Consider the following 17,638-nt stretch of genomic DNA (forward strand, 5'->3'; position numbering starts at 1 on the left):
TCCATAATAAGAAAAAATAAAGAGAAATCAAATTAAATATAATTTACATTTCATTTTATCTTAAAAAATATGCATTTAAAAAAAAACAAAAAAAAACAAAGTTTATGTCTATTTTTTTATTATTTGTTATAAGAAAAATGAAGATTTTTTTCTTATAACCGTTAAGTATTAGCAATATTTTTAACCTATATGATCTAGAAGTACATATTCCCAAGACACTGTTTAATAATTTCCTTTATGGTTTTTATCAACCTAAGTTGATTGAATCACACCCTCTTTGTAATTTTACAACCAAAGTTAAAGTGTTGTTTCACACTATAAATCCACACACTCTCTCTTCTCAAATCTATGTTCTCTTCTCTCCACTTCCACCTTTGACCACTGTCCAACAACACACTCTCTCTCTCTCTCTCTCACCAACTCAAAACACAACTCCTAAAATTTTCAAGCAAAGGAAGTGTTTTTTTTCTTTTTTCCTTTCACTAATGTTGTCAAACCAAAAAAACAACAGTGGCAAAGGTTGCATCAGATCTCCTTAAAATGGTCAAAAAATCCACACATTACATTCACTTCATCACTTCTTGACCACCCTTTTATAAAAATCCAATTTTTATAAAAATTAACACCTACCCTTTTATCCAAATCCAGTTTTTTTTGAACCTTTTCATCGAAAGACAGTGTTTTTCATTTGTTCTAATGGCTGAAGCTTCTGATGTGAAAGCTTCATTGCCTGAAGCAGAGAAGAAGAAGGAACAAAGTTTACCCTTTTATCAGCTTTTCTCATTTGCTGATAAATATGATTGGATTCTTATGATCTCTGGAAGTATTGGTGCCATCATTCATGGCTCTTCTATGCCTGTTTTTTTTCTTCTGTTTGGTCAAATGGTTAACGGTTTTGGTAAGAACCAAATGGATTTGAAGAAAATGACTGATGAAGTTTCCAAGGTTAACATTATTCAAAATTCTCAAAACACTAATCTTTCTCTCAGATCTGTGTTTTTAAATTACTAACTTTTTTTGTTCTTCTTATGATCATCATTGCAGTATGCACTTTACTTTGTGTACCTTGGCCTTGTTGTTTGTATATCATCTTATGCAGGTATGTTTTTTTCTTTTTTTTTCTTCACATGTATCATCATCATGTAAGATTAATTATTGTATGGTTCACATTTTTTGTCACACATTAATAATTAAACTACTAAGAATAGTCTTTAAAAAAATAATAATTATTTTTTGTTAATTTTTGCAGAGATTGCATGTTGGATGTATACTGGGGAGAGACAAGTTAGCACCTTGAGGAAGAAGTATTTAGAGGCAGTTCTAAAACAAGATGTTGGTTTCTTTGATACAGATGCAAGAACTGGAGATATAGTTTTCAGTGTCTCAACTGATACACTATTAGTCCAAGATGCTATAAGTGAGAAGGTGCTTAATTTGACCCTTACATTTTTATATGTTTTTTTGTTGGGTTAAATATGGTTTAAGGTTGTTTTAATATAGTACTATTTTTTGAAGTTTAGTCACTTCTTTAAATTTTGCCTTCTGTGGTAGTTGGTATCTATTAGAGAGTGGTCCCCCATATGATCATAGCTCATTGTGGCGCATGTTAGCAAGACAGTTATTAACGTGCGCCTTGGGGGGTTGATGACATTATTAGTTTCCTCTTTTTCTCCATAAAGAATTGTGTAGTAGTATACTATATAATCGTCGGATGCGGCATAGAAGTCGACGCGTGGCAGAAACTAGATACACATTTGAGATTTAATGTGTCACGGGATTAAGACATCTGATACGACACTAACACTAGATACGAGACTGACTCATGTCTACGTGTTACGAACTCATACGAGACTTACTCGCATTTGAAAGTTAAAGTGTATTACGACATCAGAACATCTGATACGACATTGACACTGGAGAGATTTAAAGTGTGTTACTATATCATGACATCTTGACATCTGGGACGGCACTGACACTAGATATGAGACTGACTCAGATGTTCGCATGACGGACACCAGATACACATTTGAGATTTAAAGTGTACTACGACATCATGACATCTGATACGACACTAGCACTAGATACATTACTCGCATTGACAATTGACACGTGTCGTACACCATGCATACTTGAAATCTAAAATGTTCTAAAATGCTACATTGATTTGTATTGGTTGGTTGAATATTTTTTTGTGTTTGTTTGTTTGGTTATAGGTTGGGAATTTCATACATTATCTATCAACTTTTCTAGCCGGACTTGTGGTTGGTTTTGTGTCAGCGTGGAGATTAGCACTTCTTAGTGTTGCCGTGATTCCGGGAATTGCTTTTGCTGGTGGTTTATATGCCTATACACTCACCGGACTTACATCGAAGAGTCGCGAATCATATGCGAATGCTGGAATAATTGCTGAACAGGTAAAATCTAAATTCATTGTTGAATCTTGAAGAACATCATGTGAATGAATGAACATGTTTCTTTATATGGAAAGTAACACAAAAAATTGCTCATTAAAAAAAAGCATGTCTAGGAAAAAGCTCTTTTGTCCTTTTTACTTTTCTGAATACAAGCAGCGCATGGCGATTTTTATGAATTAGTGACATAAGTTCAAAGAATGTTTAACTTTAATTGATGTAATTTAATGTGCAATACTCATAAAGTTCGTAGTTTCTTTCTTTTTTGAGTAAAGTAAATAATCAAAAAGCATGATAATGATGATTATTGATGATGATAGATGTGTATGTTGCTTTAATGCCAACTTATTGTTTTGAAAATTGACACGATTAAAAATAAGTTACCGATTAATGTAGGGAACTAATGAATCGATCTTCATTGTTATTTGCTATGTGTTCAGGCGATTGCTCAAGTTCGAACGGTTTACTCTTATGTTGGTGAGAGTAAGGCGTTGAATTCTTATTCCGATGCAATTCAAAACACTTTGAAGCTTGGATACAAGGCAGGAATGGCCAAAGGCTTAGGCTTAGGTTGCACATACGGTATAGCTTGCATGTCGTGGGCGCTAGTTTTTTGGTATGCCGGTGTTTTTATCAGGAACGGACAAACCGATGGAGGCAAGGCATTCACAGCTATTTTCTCGGCCATTGTCGGTGGAATGTGAGTGCAATTTGATTTTTACGAGTTTATCATTTTAATATAATAAGAGTATAATCACTTGTTTTAATAGAACATGTTGATTACCATGACGCTGATGAATGAATATCTATCATTTTCGATATAATAAGAATGTTCCTTTGATTGTGACATGTTGTTTATTTGCTTCGATAGGAGTTTGGGTCAGTCGTTTTCGAACTTAGGCGCTTTTAGCAAAGGCAAAGCAGCCGGATACAAATTGATGGAAATCATTAAGCAGAGACCAACCATTGTCGAAGATCAATTGGAAGGAAAGTGCTTAGCCGAGGTTAATGGAAACATTGAATTTAAGGATGTTAGCTTTAGCTATCCGTCAAGACCGGACGTGATGATTTTTCGGAATTTCTCGATCTTTTTTCCTGCCGGTAAAACCGTTGCGGTTGTTGGTGGTAGTGGATCCGGAAAGAGTACCGTTGTTTCCTTAATTGAAAGGTTCTATGATCCTAATGAAGGTACAAAATTCACTCTTTTGAAGATTTTGAAGTTTTTATTATTTTCGGCGAACAATTATGTTGATCTTTCGGAACGGGCTATGCAGGTCAGGTTCTTCTTGATAATGTGGACATTAAGACGCTACAACTAAAATGGTTACGCGATCAAATCGGTTTGGTGAATCAAGAGCCTGCATTATTTGCAACTACCATTCTCGAAAACATACTCTACGGAAAATCCGATGCAACAATAGACGAAGTCGAAGCCGCAACTTCTGCTGCAAATGCTCATAGCTTCATTACATTGCTTCCTAATGGCTACAACACTCAGGTTGGTAGTAGTTTCAGAACATAACAAATTTTTACTTTTTTCGTCTTCGAATCGGTCATTTAATTGTAAATAACGCTAACTGATTTTTTATCAGGTTGGAGAGCGAGGAGTTCAATTATCCGGGGGACAAAAGCAAAGGATTGCAATTGCGAGGGCTATGTTGAAAAATCCGAAGATCCTTCTCTTAGACGAAGCAACTAGTGCTCTTGACGCGGGATCCGAAAGCATTGTTCAAGAGGCGCTAGACCGTCTCATGGTTGGTAGAACAACAGTCGTCGTTGCTCATCGATTATCAACCATTAGAAACGTGGACACCATTGCAGTTATTCAACAAGGAGTAGTCGTCGAGACAGGAACACACGAAGAACTTTTTGCCAAGGGAGGAACCTACGCCTCTCTAATTCGATTCCAAGAAATGGTTGGAAATAGAGACTTCTCAAACCCTTCAACTCGCCGGAACCGCTCTTCGCGGTTAAGCCATTCGCTTTCAACAAAGTCTTTAAGCTTAAGGTCAGGAAGCTTGAGAAACTTGAGCTACCAATACAGCACCGGAGCCGACGGCCGAATCGAGATGATCTCAAATGCCGAAACCGATAAGAAGAATCCAGCTCCAGACGGATACTTCTTCCGGTTACTCAAGATGAACGCACCCGAATGGCCTTACTCGATAATGGGCGCCGTTGGATCGATTCTTTCTGGATTCATCGGTCCAACTTTTGCTATTGTTATGAGCAACATGATTGAAGTCTTTTACTATAGTAACTATGCATCCATGGAGAAGAAAACTAAAGAATATGTTTTCATATACATCGGTGCCGGAATCTATGCCGTCGGTGCTTACTTGATTCAACATTACTTTTTTAGTATCATGGGAGAAAATCTCACCACAAGGGTCAGAAGAATGATGCTTGCAGGTATGCTACATTGATCTTCGATCTTCCGACATTTTTGAAAAATAATCGACTTAAGTTTTGAATTTATGTTATTTTTCGTAGCGATTTTGAGGAATGAAGTTGGATGGTTCGACGAGGAGGAGCACAACTCGAGTCTTGTTGCGGCTCGCCTTGCCACGGATGCGGCTGATGTGAAGTCAGCCATTGCTGAGAGGATATCAGTCATTTTGCAAAACATGACCTCTCTTCTCACTTCTTTCATTGTTGCTTTCATAGTTGAATGGAGGGTTTCTTTGCTCATCCTTGGAACTTTCCCTCTTCTTGTTCTAGCAAATTTTGCTCAGGTAAATCTCACCCCAAACTTTGCATAACCTTAGCTGTGTCCGATCAATTGATCGGACATAGTGATCAATTGATCGGACTGCTTATGTTTTGACATTCATACAATGTCAAAACGTGAACGGTCCGATCATGATCAGATATTAATCTAGAAACTCAAATAAAAAAATATTTTTTTGTTTATTTTATTTTATAAATGACATGTGTTGACCCTAAAGAGTAGATAGGGTAACTCTAAATTTTAACATTAGAGATTCTTACTTTATTACAAGCATTTGATACCTTTAGTAACACTTTCCCTTTTACAGTGTAAGAATCTAACTTCACAAAAGAAACTGTCATTAAACGACAAAACCTAAAACAACTAAGACCTACCCTAGTTTGAAGGGTGCACGTGCTTCCTTCCACTTCTCTGCCTTAAGTTCAGTAATAAAATATACAAATATTTTAGAATATTAAAACCACATTAATTGCACTCAAATATTTATTTATTTATTCATTAAATATAGTAGTAGTACTAGTATAAGAGAGAGAAAAAAGAACTTCATTGCTATTGATGAAAGAAGAATAAAAAATATTTTTAGACTAAATTTGTTAAGAGTATTTTTGGGGTATTGTGAACTGAAATTCATGTGTATAGAGGAAACTTCATTATATAATTTTTTATTATATATATTCTAGTATTAAATATATTTCATAAAATCTTAAACCTTTTAATTTGTCTAGGAATTTGAACTTTTTTTTTGTTGTTGTTGTTACCCGTGATCTTTTCATTCTTTTTCAGGTCTTGTTAATTTGTCTAGACATGTGACCTCTATTTTTATATATATATATATATATATATATATATATATATATATATATATATATATATATATATATATATATATATATATATATAATATTTTTTGGTTTTTATAAGGTACTATTATTGTTGTTTTAACCAATGGAGATTTGGACTGTGCACGTGAGATCATGTGGGACTTTTCTTCACTTACACATGCCTCACATATTTTTTAATACTAATAATAATAATCAAAGTTTTTTTTGGATATACTAGTATTAGTTTATGTAACTTTTGGCTACTGTGTAAGAATTTACCTTTTATTTTTAATATAAAAATATCAGTTACTTTTGGCTTACTTTATAAAGTATTTTTTTTGCCTCTATATTATATTTCTATTTTTTTTTTCAACTAGTGATTTTTTAATCAAAGAATATAATTTTTTAACTTTTAGTATTAATCACTTAAAAATTTGTCTTTGTAAAGGGGTAGAGTCCTACGATTTACGCATGCTATAGACACAGAAGAAAAATAATTGATTGGTAAGTAAAGGATGTACCTTCCAATTAATATATCAAAGCCTTTAATGCAGTTGGTGGTGTCCTTATTTTATCAACAATCTGTCCCCTATATAGGACCCACCCTTTTACTCATTTCCTTCAACCTTATCCTAAAAAAAAAATAATAAATCAATTAAATTAGTCTCGTCCAGACAATTCAGTTGGTAGTTGTGGCAGAGACATCTGATTGCAGCTGAGACAATTCAGTTGGTAGTTGTGGCAGAGACATCTGATTGCAGCTGAGACAATTCAGTTGGTAGCAGCGGCACAAGCTCGCGATATCTTACCATTAAATTATCCGTCAAAAATAAAACCAATTACATTGTTTTGTTTATTGTGTAGATTTACTTGTGATATATTTGCTTACCAATAATTTTGATTAGAGTTTAGAAATTTCGTTGAAGAGTTTATTTAGAATGTTATGCTTTTGATTAAGTGCTAACAATGAGTTTTGTTTTGTGTTTGTGTTTCGATTTTACAGCAACTATCTCTCAAAGGGTTCGCCGGAGACACTGCGAAGGCGCATGCGAAGACAAGCATGATTGCAGGAGAAGGAGTAAGCAACATCAGAACAGTTGCCGCATTCAATGCTCAAAACAAGATGCTGTCCATCTTTTGCCACGAGTTACGTGTTCCGCAGAGCCAGAGTCTGCGTCGAAGTTTGACATCGGGGCTCTTGTTCGGTTTGTCTCAGTTAGCCCTTTACGCGTCAGAAGCTCTCATTCTATGGTATGGTGCACATTTAGTGAGCAAAGGCCTATCGACGTTTTCTAAAGTCATCAAGGTGTTTGTTGTCTTGGTGATCACGGCGAATTCTGTAGCGGAAACGGTTAGTCTTGCTCCGGAGATTATCCGCGGTGGTGAAGCTGTTGGTTCGGTTTTCTCAATTCTTGACCGGTCAACTCGAATTGACCCTGATGATCCTGATGCTGAAATGGTTGAATCGGTTCGTGGAGAGATTGAGCTTAGACATGTTGATTTCGCGTATCCTTCTAGGCCGGATGTGATGGTGTTCAAAGATTTCAGCCTTAGAATCCGCGCAGGTCAGAGTCAAGCTCTTGTTGGGGCGAGTGGTTCCGGGAAGAGTTCTGTTATTGCATTGATAGAACGATTCTATGACCCATTTGTCGGTAAAGTAATGATTGATGGAAAGGACATTAGGAAGTTGAATTTAAAGTCTTTGAGGCTTAAAATCGGTTTAGTCCAACAAGAACCCGCATTGTTCGCGTCCAGCATTTTCGACAACATTGCATACGGCAAAGAAGGCGCAACAGAAGCCGAGGTTATCGAAGCGGCTCGTGCAGCCAATGTGCACGGATTTGTAAGTGGTTTACCCGAAGGTTACAAGACACCGGTCGGCGAACGGGGCGTTCAACTCTCTGGCGGTCAAAAGCAAAGGATCGCCATTGCAAGAGCTGTTTTAAAGGATCCCGCAATACTTTTACTCGACGAGGCGACAAGTGCACTCGACGCAGAATCCGAATGCGTTCTACAGGAAGCCTTAGAGAGGCTAATGAGGGGTCGAACCACCGTGCTCGTGGCTCATCGTTTGTCAACCATTCGAGGCGTCGATTGCATTGGCGTCGTGCAAGACGGACGCATTGTTGAACAAGGCAGTCATTCTGAACTCATAAGCAGACCAGAAGGAGCTTATTCTAGACTCTTGCAGCTTCAACATCATCACATATGAGAGTGAGAAATAAGAGAAAATTTTAAATTCTTAAAATATGATTATGATAATGATAATGACTTTTGTGAGTTGATAATTATGTTTGGTCCCATTAACCTCATGCTTTGATTTTTTTCTTCTTTTTTAGATGTAGATATGTGTTCTAAAATGAGGTTTGTACCTTGAGAACAAAAGTACTCTATTTTTCAATAGAGTATCAAGTATTATATATTATTATCAATTATTAAGGTGCATAAGCATGTTATCTATCTGTTTTCGTTTTAGCTTTTCTTGTACTTTACTATTAATATAATTTAGTTCCAACAATTGCATGTTGTCTTGTTTTTGCCTTTTTCTTCATGCATGTGTGTTTGTCACATGATTTTATTTTATTTTGAGTTAAAGATAAACTCAACTTTTTTCTTTGAGGGTCCCTAGCAATGCTTATATCTATTTTTAACAATAAAGTAGGACCGTATAACCGAATATGCGACATCTCAGTTATTCATCTTTAACAAGGGAAATTTCAGTTTTTAGACTTCAGAGATAAAATAAGTTGAGATAGATGGTGTGAGTTATTATTGGTAATGAAGGATGGGTGAAATATTTTTTTTATAATATGGCTTTTAAGGCTTTAAAATGAACCACTTCAAGGGAACTTTATCACATGAAACTTGAGTAGTAGTTAGACTGAGAAACGGATATCTCCGTCCTGGTTAGGTCCATTGTAGAAAAGCTCGAAAACATGTAGTTGAGTGGAAGGAATATGTTGACGGTGTGGGTCTTAAACTTTTAAACTTTGGTTTGTCCCAAAAAAAATAAGGCATAGTGCGTAAAAATGTAAGTCTTAGAAGGTGCGAGTGTAAAATCTTAGTTTGTTACACGAAGAAATGTTGGCTAGTTTGTTACACGAAGAAATGTTGGCAAAGCGGATATATTTAACGGATCGGAGATGTTTTGCAATCCCTATTAACCTTCACTGAAAAGGATACAACATACATATAAGTACTTGGTCTACAAGAAAACTATTGAAAGAAAAGTTAAAAGAGAGCATGGCCCCCATTAGGGTCCTAAACAAATTTGCAGTTCCAATGCAATGTCAGTGTAATAATATAAAAGGAAATTTGTGTTTGAGAAGAAGAGAAAATGATAGGTGAGGAAAATAGATGTCATGTTTTTGGGTATAGAAACAAGATTTTCAAAGACATTTGGCTCTTGCTAGGATTGATGCATCACATCATTGAGCCTCAATTATGTATGTCTGCATGAATTTTGTAAAAATATATTTCAAGATGATTTTGCTATGCTACAACCCTATGGCTAAGACTTTTTATATATAAAGACAAAAAATATTCAATTATTTGAGATAAATTGTAATAATAGACTGTGTTATCAAATGGCACCGCATACATGAAGATTTTCGAATTTACCATATGATAAATATCGATTTTTCCTCTATAATGACGGTTGAAAACAGCTGGTATGACATGATTTTGGTTCTCCGCTATGGATAAACACAGATCAGGTTAAGGTTAAGAAAAAAAAGCAAGACTATTATTTTTAATCATATGATCACATAAAGTGAAGTCTCTAAGGTAAAAATGTAATTTGATAGAGTTGAAGAGAAATGAATCTAGTGATAGATTTTTGAAAGTGAAGAATCTAACTAAGTTATGTACTATGCTGTTGTGTAAGTGGCTAAATGGTCCACAAACTGTCTTGGATAGAGTACAACTTTGTTGTTTCTATTTTAGTGGACTTGGAAATAACTTTCATATGTTGCTTTCACTATATCAAATTACTTTCTTTTATACCTTCATTTTTTAAAATACACATAGCTTAATCAATTGGTTAGTATATAACATAACATATTACTAACATGTTTACTAGGTCAGACCGTCCAATCAAGATCGAACGGTTCTGATTTAAAAATAGATAATTTTAAGAAAATTAAAATTATTTTGTATAAGTCGTAGGATCAAGATCAAATCATTCGTATCATTTTATCAGTGTGAATGCGTGAAAACCCTGACGGTAGGGATTCAAATTCTAACCTAAATCTTTATCTAATGGCCATATTTGAATGGAAAATATTAATTCTTGTAGATCAAATGGTGCAGAATGACTGAATTTTCTGAGTAAAAATGGGTCCTACACATGTTGAAGTTAGATTCTTACAAGGTACATATGTACAGAAAACTTGAATCAGCTTTGTGACACAGTAGTGACTAGTGAGTCTTTTATTCAAACATTTTTGACCATAATTCTGAAAACTTTCAGAATCCAATAGTCCATGATCCAGCTAGCTCCACCATATCACATTGTCACATACATTGTTTTGATAATTGTAATTCTGAATATTTATAGTATTTATGGCAGTGCATGATGATATACTAAGAAACATTATAATAAAAATCATAACAAACAATTACTGTTTTTTCTGGTAAATATAATGCATTGGATTCACTGACTTCAATTTGACTTATTCAGAGATAAGATTATAAGGAAGGGACCCTTTTTTTGTCAGTTCCTTATGACATCAACCTTGGTAATTTTTCTGAACACCCATTTCATCTTACCACACTTAATCTGACAAACTATAAACTATTAAGTACGGACACAAACACCGAACACAGACACCGATAGAAATATCAGAAAAGACACATATAAGAATATAGATATCGGATATGACACTAATATTGACAGGTTAATACTGATAATAATTTTAAAAAATGAATGAATGTAACTACAAATGTTTGTGTTATGTCGATGTCTGATACTTGCAAGTTTTTTTCTAGAAGTATCGGTGTTGCAGAGATCATTCCGTCTTGATGAATTAGGGCCAGTTTGTTTTAGCTTTAAAAAAATGGATTTTTTCTTTATATTTTTGAAAATAGATTCTACAAAAATATTTTTCAAAATATTACAAGTATTTCTAAATTTGTTTTTTATAAATTAAAAGATTGAATTATTCATTCTATAACATAAATATACATTATTGAAGATCAAAACATAGTCAAAATCACAATTTTTTCAAAAAATTGTATTTAAAAATGATTTTTATGAAAAGCTATTTGAAATAGCTTCAAAATTAAGTGATTTTTTAAAAATTTGATATCCAAAAAAAGTTTCGATAAAATGATGAAGTACCTAAAATAACATTTTAAGAATAACTATTCAAACCAAATTTTCATTTAAGCTTTTATGAAAAGTTTCTTTGTAAATTTTTTTTACACTAAAATATGTAACACTATAAAAATCATTTTAAAAAAAAGCCAAAACAAACGGGCACTTAGTCTATTAAAAAAAATTGAAATGTGATACAAGATTCTTCCTATCACTTACCCCAAAAAGAGGGTAAAGAAGTGTGTGCAGATGTAGCCCATTTCTATTTTAGTTAAAACAGCATCTGTTCAATGGTCAACACATATTAATGACCATTCCGTGGTGATGATGGAAGAGACATATCATTGATAAGCCTCATAAATAGCTTTCATGTTCAAAGTTCAAACAACTTTTTTTGAGTAATAATTATTTGATGAAACATGAATTGGAAGTCACATTTGTGGACATGAAAAGAGTAAGAATACATGTGAATTACTAAAAATCCATACACAAGAGAGCAAGATAACTCATGTTGAATCAATCACTTTTATGTTAATAGATTGTCTAATTTTGATTTGTTACAATTTGTCATGTTATTAATTGGAAAAAACATCTTGATGGTGATGCATGTGATTTATGTGTCTGCTTCAATGTTCCAACTTTCATTCTTCTGTTTAATTATTTGATTGCTGAATACTTTTCAATTATTTTTTTATATATAATGGAGTAATAGGTTTTGTTAAGGGTTTGATACTTTATTCTTCAAAGGAGATATTGATAAGTTAGGCCTTCATAGGATTCTAATGGTCTAAATAACTTATGGGTTGGGCTTTATTTGGTGTTTAAATGATCCCAATTTGTTGAAAATTCAACTTTACACTCCATTTATATTTAGGTGGTAGCTCATTAGACCTTAAATATTTCTCTCAAATTCCATAAATGTTTGAAATATCTTTGTCCGAATGTTACATTTTGGATACACCCTGTACCATTTTGTTCATATGATATTACTCAAAAAAATAACTAAAATAGTGTGCCTGAAAGTTAACATTTAGATACTATTTTATGCAGAAAAAATCGCAATATATGTGAAAAAAATGGTAAAGTTCTCATATTACTACAAAAATTGTTGCGAAATAATAATCCGTAGAAAATACTGAAAATCTTGATGTGCAAAAGATAATTTTAGACACGTCGTGTTCTATTTTGAACGTCTTATAATATTACAAGCGAAACATTGCGCATGTATATTCACAGGAAATGTAAATAATTAGCAAAACCTTTAAAATTTGTTGTGAAAACTTCAGGGTGTGTCCGAAAGCTAACTTCTGAACGTGGCGAAGATCATTTTTTTTTTATTTTCATATAGTTTTGGAGAAATATATAGGGTGTATTCAACATCTTGTATATCTATATCCCAAACATTATAAGACCTACAAATATATTTTATTTTAACAAATTAAATTTCTTCCCCCCATAAAATATCTAGTGCAAATATTTAAAGAACCAGTACTATTTTTAATAAATAACTTAATTTTAAATTTTGTATTTGTTTTTATTCTGTACTGGAATAGAGATGGGCTAATATGTTGAAGACGACCAGCGTGAAGATGTTTTCGGCATGTTGGCGTCGACTTTATAGTAATTGAAGAGAGTGTCTGCAAAAAAAGTTAGCACTCTGACGCTCAAGTCAGTAAGAGATTGAGGTATAACTTTGCAAATGTGTAATGAATGGCATCTGGTTGTGACTGAGGATCACACTTATATATGAGGTGCGATTATAAGTGTCTTTGAGTTGTTCGATGTGGAGTTCGGGTTGTCGTTGGATGAAGATCAACATCTTTGATCAAATGGGAGACATGCTTTTGTGCGCCAACATGTGATGCAAGTATACCTGTACGGGTTAGTGATGAACTCTTAAAGACAATTTTCCTATGTGGATTAAGACAGTCTTAACGGGCCTTTGGCCAACTTCAAACAATTTCCCCCTGAGTCCTTGTTGTTATTCATGGAGCGAGGATTATTGTCATCTAGTAAGGTTGGTCCTTACACCCATTGACAATGCATTTTATGGAAATGGTACTCTTTGATGGCTATACTTAATGGAAGTAGTTAACACAGGCAACCTACACATTAAATGCACTTAGTGCGTATGAAACATTTCTACGATAAAAGTCCCCATGTGTCCCACACGCGTAGGGAAAAAAGTCGTGGCGCATAGACCCATTCAAGTGTACTTAATTGCAGTTACAAAATCAACACACCATCTAAACCGTTGGATTTAATCTTTGATCTTCTAGTAAATCATGATTGATGAAGTTGACACCTAACTTGCATATAAAGCGAGACTTCATATTTTGTTTTTACTTTTCAATTTCTACTTTGCTTCAAGAGTGTTATCTGAAAGGATTCTCACAAATTTTTCGCCTGCTTCATCTTTATTGCAGGAGGTTTTTGAATTTATGTTGTTTTACTTGATCAATTTGCATCTCTGTTCGATTTCTTCAAGGAACCCACATTATACTGAAGGTATTTACTTTTTTCTTCCTTTGTTCATTTCTAAATTTTCATTTGCGATTGCAAAACAAGAACCTAGGAAACCAAATATAGGAATTCCCTTTGTAGAGTCTAGTGATGTCGTTTCTTCCATTGAACCAATAATGATCAATCCTAGTGATAAATATCCTTATTACACGCATTTTAATATATAATAGGTCGGGGTAGGATTCACCTTTGGAGAAATTAAATTGACTAACCCCATTATTGTGCATAACATCTTTGATGACCCAATATACAGAAGGTTACTATGTGTTTAAAGTGCCAATTAAAGCGTAAGTTTATAGTTAACAAAGTGAGATGATGGTTGGAGGATTGTCCCTTCTGAACTGCCTTTGGTAAGTTAGGCGTACGTAAAAGCATCGTCCAACCGGTGCGAATACAAGAAAATCTATCCTACATTGACCTTTTTCTTACACTTCTTCAATGTTTTGAGGAAGTCTACTAACACTGACTATCCTCAGAGGTTGACCTCTCTAAAACATGGTCATTAAATATTTGAAGTGTACATGGAATATTTTATGATTTTCAATAATAAGTTCTTCTTTGTTTTTCCTTTCAACCCCGTGACACATGAGATACTCTGCAAAATACCAACAAGTGCAATTATGAATGAAAGAGAGGGGAACATGTCTTAGAAGGGCATGCAGATAGCTTGGAGGCCTCTCTCTTAGATAATTACTTTGAGTCCTAGATGAGTAGGCCAAATGATCTTTTAAATTGCCATAATGAGAGGATAATTTTCCCAAGTGGTGGTTGCAGAGCCATTTTTCTCAGCTTTCAGGAATATATATCGACAAGAAAGTTCACTAATATGTCGGGGAACTGTTGATGAAGAAACTATTTCTAGAGTCCGTATGTTATTTTGAATGTGAGGTGGATGTTTATTCTAGTATTATCGTCTAAAGACATCACCCAAAATGTCATGGAGATTAACAATGTCACAGAAAAAAAATATGCCATGGAGGATAATGTTGTGACCATAAAGGATGGGGTTTCACCCATGCATTGGCCATAAAGGTCAAGGTGGTTAGCGAACCATCTCAGAGCACTTCTTCAAAGTCACAATGTGGTTATATATGTTGTGTAAGTACCATGCAGGTAACACTATGGTTTTGATGATGACAATCGTGGCAACAACTGTTAATTATGTTGATGACAATTTTCAAGTGCATATGACATATGTAAATAAGGTTTTGATCATGACATATCTTCAAATGGTTTTTGATGATGACATCCAATCAAAGAAGAAACATCTATACCCTCATCAGTAAAAGACATCAATTTTAATGTTAGACATTGGTGAGTCAAGGAAAGGAACTTAAATACTTGAATTTATGGTCTTGAAGATTAAAGGATTAAAGGCCTGAAAGTGTGAAGGCTCTCATAGTCCCGTGCTTAGGATATTTCCTAGTCTTGATCACTCTTGGCTTTCAATCGAGAGGTTCTCATCTCTAGGGTGAGGACCATGTAGACAATGAGGGTTTCTCTCCTCCTAATTATTGCTAGCTTTGAACTCAAAATTTAATGCTTGTGTAATCAGTAAGTTTCCAGGTCCTTCCAAGATTACTCCCATGCCGCCGCCCTTCATGTTTGAGGCACTATCCACTGATAATGTCCACTCTAGGGGTGCCTCTTCATCCGCAGGTAAGCTAAATTCTGCCACAAAATCTGCCAGCATTTAGGATTTGATGCTTCCTCCCGGGATGTATTTGATATCATACTTTGAGAGTTCTACCGCCCAGAATACCATTCTCCCCACCAGATTTGGTTTTTTCAGGACCCATCGAACAAGAAAATTGGTTTTAACGAGGACATTTTGTCCTGGAAATAGGGCCTCAACTTTCTCGCTATGACGATGACAACCAACACTAGCTTCTCAATTTTATGATATTGTGTTTTGACACCACTAAACACCTTGCTTACTAAATATACATGCCTTTTTGTCTTATTCGTCTACCCGACGAGTACTGAGCTCATTGCCTAGTCTGTAACTGAGAGGTAGGGGAGTAGTAGAGATTCTTCTCTTGGGCGAGTGAAAATTGACGACGGTGTGAGGAAGGGATTATAGCTTCGAGAAATACTCCTCTCATTATGTGATCCATCAAAACTTATTTCTTCTTCAGGACAACAAAGAAAAGGAAAGTCTTGTCGCCCCCACATGAGAGGAAACGAGATAGAGCAGCGAGGTGACATGTAAGCTATTGCATTTCCTTGATGTTAGCAGGGATTCTCATATCGATAACAGACTGACATTTATCTAGATTGTCTTTAATGTCTCTCTTTGTCAGCATGTACCCCGAGAACTTCTCGGTTTGAACCCCGAAAGAATGCTTGGCGGGATTCAATCGCATGTTATATTTACTGGGTGACTCCAGAACATCCTCTAAGTCTGCAACATGGTTGCTCCCTTTGGTAGGTTTTATTATCATTTTATCCACATAGACCTCTAGGTCCCTCCTTATCTGGTGGGAGAACACAATGTCCATGAGTTAGTGGTAGATGACACCATCATTCTTGTGGCCTAAGGGCATGATAATGTAGTAGTAGCTTCCATGATTCGACATGAAGGCCATCTTATGGTTGTCTAAGGGATCCATTCAAATTTTATTTTACCCTAAGTAGGTATCCATGAAACCCAATGTATGATAACATGATGGCCCATCAATCAGTCAATCAATGTCTAGCAAAGGATACTGGTCATTAGGACAGGCGATATTTATGTCGGTGAGGTCCACTCACATCCACCACTTGTTCGCTGCTTTCCTCACTAACACCATGTTGGATAACCATGTAGGATATTTTATTTTCATGATGAACCTGACATAGATTGACTACTTCCTCGTAAATGTAACTATGTTCTCCTCGCTAACTTTCTGCTTCATCTGTGCCAATGGCTTTGCAGAAGGGTTTACAAAAAGGGGATGGAAGACCACTTTAGTGTCTATCTCTGACATGTCAAAGGGAGCCCTAACAAACAAGTCATAATTTCTAATGAGTTGGTAGACTAGTTCATGCTCTTCTTATTTGGTAAGCAAAGTGACTATATTAGCCACATGATGGGCTGAAGAGACTATCTCGACTTCCTTCAAGTTCTCAGCGGGTGTGAGTTTGTCATTGTCAGCAATCAATATGGGATCCCAACAATCGATGTTTGGGGATTGTAACACCCCGAATTTTATTCTTTTAATAATTTGTTTTTTTTTTGTGTTTGGATGATTTTCTTTATTTTAGTGTTATTATTATTTAAAAAAATATTGGAATTAAGTAGAAGTTTAGAAACTTGATAAGTTAGTGGGAGAAAGGAGTTGGAAAGAAAGTCTAATAATAATAATAATAATAATAATAATAATAATAACAATAATAATAATAATAATAATAATAAAAGGGAATTAAATAAGAATCTAGGAAAATTAGAAAAGAAATAAAATTAAAAATTGAAGAAAAATAAATAAATAGGAAATTAGAGAATAAAAATGAGGGTTAGTGAGAGATAAGAAAAAAAAAGAGAGAGGAAAAACACGTATTTCTGAGAGAAAAGGAAAACAAGAGGAAAATCCTAGTACTATAAAAGTCATCTTTGTTTTCAAAAACTCTAGAAAACTCGCATCTCATCAAGAGGATAGCGATATAAGTGGAGTAAGGAAGGAACTCCACCTTTGTTGAGGGCTTCACAAAATTTCTGCACTAATAAGGTATGAGGGATTTTTCTATAACTTTGGTATTGTAGAGTTTTGCATGGCGAGGTTTCCCTTGAACCCTGAATTATATGAGTTCCATGTGAATTTCCCTACAAGATGATTGTTCATAAACCCTAGGTTAT

General features: G+C 34.7%; 1 protein-coding gene across 1 annotated transcript; it reads left to right on the forward strand.

The window, feature by feature from the left end:
* Positions 1-304: 304 nt before the first annotated feature.
* On the forward strand, positions 305-8,423 carry LOC127122302 (ABC transporter B family member 19). The gene is made up of 10 exons (XM_051052663.1): positions 305-945; positions 1,045-1,099; positions 1,250-1,425; positions 2,214-2,414; positions 2,852-3,111; positions 3,283-3,599; positions 3,686-3,909; positions 4,004-4,823; positions 4,905-5,146; positions 6,967-8,423. The coding sequence occupies exons 1-10, from the start codon at positions 697-699 to the stop codon at positions 8,173-8,175; spliced, it is 3,753 nt and encodes a 1,250-aa protein (XP_050908620.1). The 5' UTR covers positions 305-696; the 3' UTR covers positions 8,176-8,423.
* Positions 8,424-17,638: the final 9,215 nt, after the last annotated feature.

This window comes from Lathyrus oleraceus, chromosome 1, assembly GCF_024323335.1.
Source record: "Lathyrus oleraceus cultivar Zhongwan6 chromosome 1, CAAS_Psat_ZW6_1.0, whole genome shotgun sequence".
Classification (NCBI taxonomy): Eukaryota; Viridiplantae; Streptophyta; class Magnoliopsida; order Fabales; family Fabaceae; genus Lathyrus; species Lathyrus oleraceus.